General features: G+C 31.0%; 1 protein-coding gene across 1 annotated transcript; it reads left to right on the forward strand.

Annotated features, from left to right (window-relative positions):
- Positions 1 to 6: 6 nt before the first annotated feature.
- On the forward strand, positions 7 to 4,355 carry LOC104537083 (CUB and sushi domain-containing protein 3-like). The gene is made up of 3 exons (XM_010179867.1): positions 7 to 72; positions 2,027 to 2,162; positions 3,521 to 4,355. Exons 2-3 carry the CDS (start codon positions 2,035 to 2,037, stop codon positions 3,678 to 3,680), a joined length of 288 nt encoding a protein of 95 aa, XP_010178169.1. The 5' UTR covers positions 7 to 72; positions 2,027 to 2,034; the 3' UTR covers positions 3,681 to 4,355.
- Positions 4,356 to 8,255: the final 3,900 nt, after the last annotated feature.

Here is an 8,255-nt window from a genome sequence, read left to right on the forward strand (position 1 = left end):
ATGGAGCAACATATGTTTTTCAAGGATTCATCCAGGGCAAAGATTATGGACAATTTGGACTTCAAAGATTAGGTATTCAGCAAATTCCAAGTTTTTGCCAGTTCATTGTTACATACTCTGTTTTATTATGTCCAGTAGTATAAGGGTATCTGCAGGATGTTATCAGTACTGACATTTTATAGAAAACTGAGATATTACTATCTTTAAAATCTCATTTAAGTAGTAGTTACAAAGAGTGTTTTGTCAGAAGTTGTAAGGAGTTATATATGCATTGCAATATACTACTTAGTATAGCTACAGATCTGTAGTGTTTTGAGCAATGTTTTTTCGGTGAATATGTGTGAAATGCATTTAGTTTCACATTTTAAAACCTAGAAGGCCCATGTTATAGAATGCTCTGCGAAACTGTTCTCTTGCTTATGGTGATGAAACATTTTAACTAAACATTTGCTAGAAGAGTGAAACTGTTAAATATTTGCAAGTAATTCTTGCTTGCTTGATAAGCACTTATTTCCTAAAAATTGACTTCTTGGTTCTATACATTCAGTTCTACACCAAACTAATAGTCATTACTTATCCTGTCTTGAAAAGAAAGCTCTGGTAACAGATCTCTGGTAACATTCAGTTGTTCTTTTTAAGAAAAAGAATTTAATTTACTCTTCTGATACTGTCTTAAGAATTGTGATATTTCTCCTTCAATAAGAATTTGAATTTAGTTAATACTGTATTCTTGAATGATAAAATACCATTGAGAATGTCTTAGAAAAGGAATTACTTTTCACTAATGTAATGGCTCCTTAGAGAGAGTGCTTATCCTCAGATAAAATTCCTGTATGTGAATGCAAAATCAGTTTCTTTCAGACACCAAGTATTGTTCTCTTATTTTTTCAGTAAAATCAGAAATTTTTTTAATTCCTGAATATGCTGGCAGGATTTATTAATGAATGTATGAAGTAAAGGCAAATTTTTATTTTTTCAGACTTCTAAATCACAGTAAAATGCACTGCTTGGAATCCTGATTTTCATTGTATTTGCATATGCAAATTCCATAAAATCATATAGATAAAACCAATATTTAGAAATATCTTTATCAAGAAGTATTTTCTTCACATGAATATAAAAAGTTATTTCCCTCTATTAACTTCTTCAAAATATTTGAAAGTCATCTAACAAAAATTAACATGCAAGACTTCCTTTGCAAACTGCTTTAATAGGGTCTTATGAAAATTGTATTTCTGCATTTGATTTTTAGAGGAATGTCTTTTTTGTAGTTGTGAGATTCTTTTCTGTTATATATTAAAAGTATCTTTTATTGGTTTATATCTTCTAGGAACAGAATGGTTCACTCAGATTTGAATTCTGTACAATAATTAATTATAGACAATAATACAATTATGGAGAGATTTACAACCATGGAACCAATTTTGTTTAGCATGTTTACCACACAGCACATCATATTATTATTTTTTCATGAGTATGTGGCTTTAGGTTTTAATGATTGTTTCTACCTCTTTCACTCTACATGTCAATAGCAGCACCTAATGAAAACAATATTTTGAATTTTCAGTTTGCCTCTTCAGGTGATATACCCTTTCAGTGAAATAATGTTTTCTTTTTATATATGTAGTATTTATTAATTTCTGAAATATGCAAATATTTTCAGTAATATAGTAAAATACATGCATTATTATAAATTTGACTTTTTTGTAACACAGGAAAATAATATGTATTAAAAACATATAAAACTTGGATCCCATACAGAATTATCAGTAAATTACTTGCTGTACCAGACTATATCTATTGTCCTGCCAACATGTTGCATCCACTTATTAATCAGAATATGGTATACCACAATGCAGGTATTTTCCAGGTGGTCTCAGCATACAGGTGTATGTGTACAGCTGAACACATTAAGATGACCCAATTACAAGGTGTTATTGAATTCTGAAGTTTTATAGAGTAGTATGTGCTGAGAGTAATGGAACATATTATATTACTTGTTTTTTTTAATTATTATTCTTTTTAGGTCTTAACATGTCTGAGGGTTCAAATTCTTCTAATCAACCACATGGTACAAACAGTAGTTCAGTGGCCATTGCTATCCTTGTGCCTTTCTTTGCCCTTATATTTGCTGGTTTTGGCTTTTATCTTTATAAACAAAGGTAAGTACGAATTGTGTATATAGAATTCCTGTATGACTTGCTCCTTTTATTGCCTTCAGTCTTTGTTAGTGTAAATAAATTTTTCAGTAAAACCACAAAATATTTGCAAAATGTGCATATAGACAGTTCTTCCTACCTCCATTAAGATCTGGCACAATGAAATATGAGTTTATTGTGCTGTGCAATATTTTCATTCCTGCCCATTACAAAATGTTATAAATTTCTACCTTTATAATTAGAAAATGGATGTTATACATTATTTGCATATGAGGAATAGTATAATGAATAGACTTTGTGTGCACTTACAGTAGATTGCCTGTATTTTTTTTTTACATGTGACAGAGTTATGAGTCATATCTTGAGTAATATATTTTAATACCTGTTTATTGGCCTGCAAATATATGCAAGTATTATGTCATTGAAAGATTTTATTATGGAACAATTTCTGCATCTGACATTATTAGTTCATATCCAATTATGTTACATAGCCACCAGTCTTCTCAGTGTCAGTAGTGTAAGTTCAAGAGTTTTGTTCATGTTATAGAGACTAGTATGAGTTCTTTGGGTTTAGTGTCAATAATTTCTTCCTATAGCTTTAGAACATTAAATGGGCTAAAGAAATTTTAATTACTTTAATGATAAGACAATTCATTGCCTACCAACTGTCAAATTGTGATTTACATCTGGTTACCTGACAATAATAACTGTAATATATTTTGCAGGATAACATTAATATAAAAATCATACTATCATTTTAAAAGTCATCTTTTGTTTTTATACTGCTTCAGAATACAAAGAAATGCTCATGTATTTTTTATGCATTTGCCATTGACTGTATGCTGTAAGCAAAATTGTCTCTACATTTTATATTGATGGTTTAAATTATAGTATGAATTTTGCATAACAATATAGATTAAGTGTTTTCAAGGGATTAAACTTTGATATTTTGAGTTCTTTAGGGAGAAAGAAAAATTTTCAGCTATAAATTCTTTCTTGATAAACTTGTTGAGTCTCCAAAGGGAGAAAGAAAATGTCAGACATCTGGCTGGGGAATTACTACATCTTTACAAGATTTTGCTATGCTCTTAACTATCATTTTATCATCCAAGTGGAAATACCTTTCTCTTCTCAGGTTGTTATCTAAGTTTTTAAGTGAACATCATTTTAAATGAATCATAAATCTCTTAAACTTTGGTAAAGAGAGTAATAATTCTTAGCACGGATACTTTAAAAAGAAATCACGATGTTATATTTAGCTCCTATAATTGGAACTGGGAGCTAAATTCTTTTCAGATTCTTACACCGTGTCAAGTAAGTGAGGAAAGCTGCACTACAAATACTCTGTCTTTCTTCTACAGGACTGCACCTAAAACACAGTATACAGGATGCTCTGTACATGAAAATAATAATGGACAAGCTGCTTTTGAAAACCCCATGTATGACACAAATGCAAAGTCTGTGGAAGGGAAAGCGGTACGATTTGACCCCAACTTGAACACCGTTTGCACAATGGTATAATGTGGTAATTTTACATCTCCAAAGTCTGGAAATTGACACACAACAAAGTGCACACATAGTTCACTGATTTAAGAAAAAAAGAAATAATTTAAAAAAAAATTAAAGCACACTTTTCAGGATAAACTGGGTCACCTTTTCCTGAGGATGATAGATGAGAATTGGTCGTGGTTATTTTGTTTTGATTTTGTTTTTCATAAACTGGATCAGAATTGTTCTTCGTGTATACCATGGAGAGTTTTTAAAAAATTTGCTGCACTCCATGAGTGCTACTCACAGTTTATTTGCTTTTTTAAAAAAGGAGATTATTCTAAAACATAAAACATATTTGCATATATTGGAGGAGCATCCACTATCAGTATTTCTGTGCTTTATAAAAACTATAATAGAGGTACTGGGTTAAAAAAAAGATATAGGTAGAAAATAAGAGCTATACTTACAGGAGACAATAGATCACTGACTTCTCTTTAACAGTCATATGCTACATCTTTCTCATGAGTTTGTACCTTTTTTTTCATTTATTCAGCCCATTTAGTATTTTATTTTTCTTTCTTATTTTTTTAAGTCCTGGTGTAGTGTTTAGAAATCAGCAAGTACTCTTTTCATGTCACAGAAGAAAAATGAAAATGTCAGGTTCTTATTTGATGAATTTCCTTCCCTGCTTCACATCTTACTTTTCATGTTCCAAGTCAAGCTCCTTTTTTCTATTTCCACTAACAATACCCACAAATGGTAGTGTTTCTTCGTTTCTTTTGTCAATCATATAATCAGACAAATTTTGCAATCAAAAAGCTAGTATGAATTGAGATTTGTCATCTGGGTATATTCCTTACTGTTGAAGATCATTCAAAGGAGTGACCATCTTACATTTTTTTCAAATGTGAAAATATAATTTAATGGTATTTCCAATTTAAAAGTGCAGTTTACAATAACAATAGCAATCACATCCATATATATAAATAATTCGGAACCTGTTTTTTAATCTATGCTAGTTAAATCTAGACCACATCAGTTTATTCCTTCAGCATTTTGTCAAAATGCATGCACAAAGCATGGTAAAATCCCATTGAAGTTGATAGATTCTAACACACTTCAGTGAACTTTGGATCAGACCTACAAGGCAAGAGGAAGTTATAATTTGGAAATACTGTGTTTTCACATCTATTTAATTGATATATTAAATACCTTATGGAAGCAAATCCTTACAGCTAATGATTTAAAATTGAATATATTACCATAGTGCAATGAAAACAATAATATTAAAATATATACATACATACATATATATATGTGTGTGTGTGAAAAACCATGATCGTATTAGGGATATTTATTTTAGGGACAATTCAGATTCCACAGCCCTCAGATTCAAGTTTTAGACATTCAAGAATCACTTGTAAGGAAAATTAATTTTTAGTTTTACAGTTATTTCATATCAGAATTATTCAGTGGCAACCCAGTAATTTATTTGATGTAGGTCGTCTTCCATTCATAGCATGACTCACAAATACTGTGTGTTAGCCAGTGTGAATTATCTGTTATTGTCCCTTTCAAACATGAATAATTCTGTGAAAATCTAAACTTTTTATTACCGTAATAGAGAGTGCCTACCAAAAATCATTGTACCCAGGATTGCTGCTTGGATTTCTATAATGTTTGATGAATTTCTTATAAACCATTTTACAACATTTTGTTTTGAATATTCATACAACTCTGTCAAACTGTATTCTACTAAAAGGATGCTGTTTTATATTTTATACCATTGGTTGTTATTTATTCTTGTTTATTCAAATGACTGCAATAACTATGATTCATTCATTAATGTTAAGGTTAATACATTTGAGATCGTTTAAAATGTTTCTTCTGCAACTGGCTACTCCTCTTATATTAATGCATACACTTTTGTAAAGAAGTATATTTTTATGAAAAAGGATTTGTAAAAGTATGATGTAAATTTTCAGTGCAATGTAAACAAAATAAAAATGGACAATTGCTTTTTTTAACCACGTTTTTTCTTTGGAAGGTGAGCTTTAAACTCATTTCAGTTGTGAAGACAAGAAAATAACCAAGGTAATAATCTAAATAATTTTAGTCTATTACTATTTTGTGAATTTCGTACTTTATATAAACAGAAAAGGCCCATTCAGGACCACATTGAAATCACTGAAGACTGTGTCGTTAGATACGTTGGAAAGAGAAGCAAGGAGTCACTGTAAAAATTATATTGTGAAGATCATTCACTAATGTTTTTTGAGAAAGTTTTAGAGCATATTAGTTAATTCTGAAAAGCAAAAAAATCCTGTTTCACAGTGGCCAAACTTTGATATGCAACCTAGAATCTGAAGTTAAGCTCTTCCGTTTTTGATTTCTGCATTATATGTTCTAGCATATAAAAGTAAATAAAACTTGCATTAAACTTGATTAACAACTCTGTTCATGCTTAAGCCAGTATCTAGCTTAAGCTTTTCAAGATTTATACTGACTTCATTGTAATATAGAATGAACTATCCATAATACATTTAAGGGTTTTTTTGCATTGAGTTTGTTGGTTTTTTTAATTTGGAGTTTTTTTTGGGGGGAGTGAGTGGGTGGCTTGTATGTTTCTTTTTTTACTGTAGTTCCTGAGCTATAGAAATATTCTGTGTGTGAACTGTTCAGTTTTCTAGTGGCAGAGTAGTTAATTTTCACTGTGAAATATTGAATTTCAAGTTTTGGTTGCTTGATTGGAGTTGTTTAACACAGTTGGTTAACACTGCTCACTCTTTCTTTTTTTTCTAAGGAAGATAGCTGAAATTAGACCTTTTGACCTTCAAGCACTTTAGCTACATTATTCAAGCAAACACAGTACACAAAGAAAATGCATGGGAATAAAGAGATAGTTATGCAACTCTCTGAGTTCTTTCAAGATTAAGACAGCTTCTGCAATACTATGAACTGAGACACTAAACTCGATAATTCTAGAGGCAGTGAGACTAGCTGTATGAGAGATGCATTGAGCTCTTTCAATTCAACATTACCTGCATGTCAAGAGCCAACTGGTCTAGTATGTCTCATTTAAGGCATACTACAATCTAGTTCATTAGTGGAATCCAGAAACCACACAGTATCACTTAAACTCACCAAAGTAGCAGTTCTAGTAGAACTACTCAGAACAACTAGATCATTATACAACAGAGCTAAAAATATCTAATTTTTATTTTGTTTGTGAAACAGAGTTGACATTAATATATAGGTATCTTATCCTGGAGAAACTCCTTGATAACAATACAAGTAGCTCTTCTTGCCAAGGAAATCATTTAATAGCTACAAATTTTATAGCTTCTTATAGAGAACTAATGGTAAGTAAAGCGAATCTATAGCCAAATCATTAACCTATTAATCTAGATAAAAGTCAGCTTTTCTAGGCCTTAAAAGCATATGTCATATCTCAACCACTAGTACAGTTGGCTGAAGTGTTATGAACTATTCATCATTTTTTCCAACATTAGTGAAATGTAGGGAATTTAAAATGTTGGATATCGCTGCACAAATAGGTCAGCAGTTCTGTATCCCAGTGTGTAGATTCTGTTTTAAGTACATAACTACTGCCTAACTACTACAATATCCTAGTAAAGCATAAATCCCTTGTGCAGGAATATATACCTTTTTTTTACCTTGTATGCTACTGTCCATGCTCTTTCTATAAAAGATTATCTGTTCCATAATGAGGAAGTTAGCATGTGTTGCAGCATTCTTTTTTGTAGAATGATCAGAGTTGGAGAAAAATATGGCTTGTATCATTTTCTTATATTAAAGTCCCATTATCTTTGTTAAATTATTTCACAAAAGTATTTTCCAGTTTCAAATTGTCAGCAGGGATTGATATATGTACATGGAATGTCTCTGACTTCTGGATGAGCACCCAAGCAATGGTAAACTAATCAAAAAAGTTCCAGAGCCCCTCTCATAAGCATTTTGTTTGTGATCTTACTAGACTTACCAGATACTGCAGAAAATCTACTCAGCATCTCTCAAAACATCTGAATTTTCTTTTCTTTTTGGAGTTTCTGTGATTACATTTTGATTTGATTGACAAAAGTTTAGTCAAACATGATGGAGAAAGATGCACTGGGTTGGTTTTCTGGTAAAGCTGGAAGTTAATAAAATCTGCATTGCTGGCTAGCAATTAAACATGTTATTCTTTACCTCCTTTTGTATCTTTCTCTATGAAATAATGAATTCTTGTAGAAGAGAGTATTCATGATAGAGGAGCATGATATAACATTAGGAATGCATTTGGGTTTTAAGATTTCTGCTCTGTATATATACTTATTTTCCAAAATCTTTGTGTGATCCCAGTTGGAAGTTTTTAAACAAATGAAGGCCTGCCAGTTTCACACTAAGTTGGTTTTTCTTTAGTTCCAGACTAAGTATCCCACTGTCTGACCATTTTGTTCATCATCTACTTTGTACTGCTCTCCTAAGTGACAGCTAGGACAACGGATAAATTATTCATAATTTGGATTCCTTATGTAGTAAAATAAGTACAATAAGTAATGGCTCAGGCAAATAATTTTGAATATTATTTTTTTAGTGTTAAAT

This window comes from Mesitornis unicolor, unplaced genomic scaffold (assembly GCF_000695765.1).
Source record: "Mesitornis unicolor isolate BGI_N332 unplaced genomic scaffold, ASM69576v1 scaffold762, whole genome shotgun sequence".
In the NCBI taxonomy this organism is placed as follows: Eukaryota; Metazoa; Chordata; class Aves; order Mesitornithiformes; family Mesitornithidae; genus Mesitornis; species Mesitornis unicolor.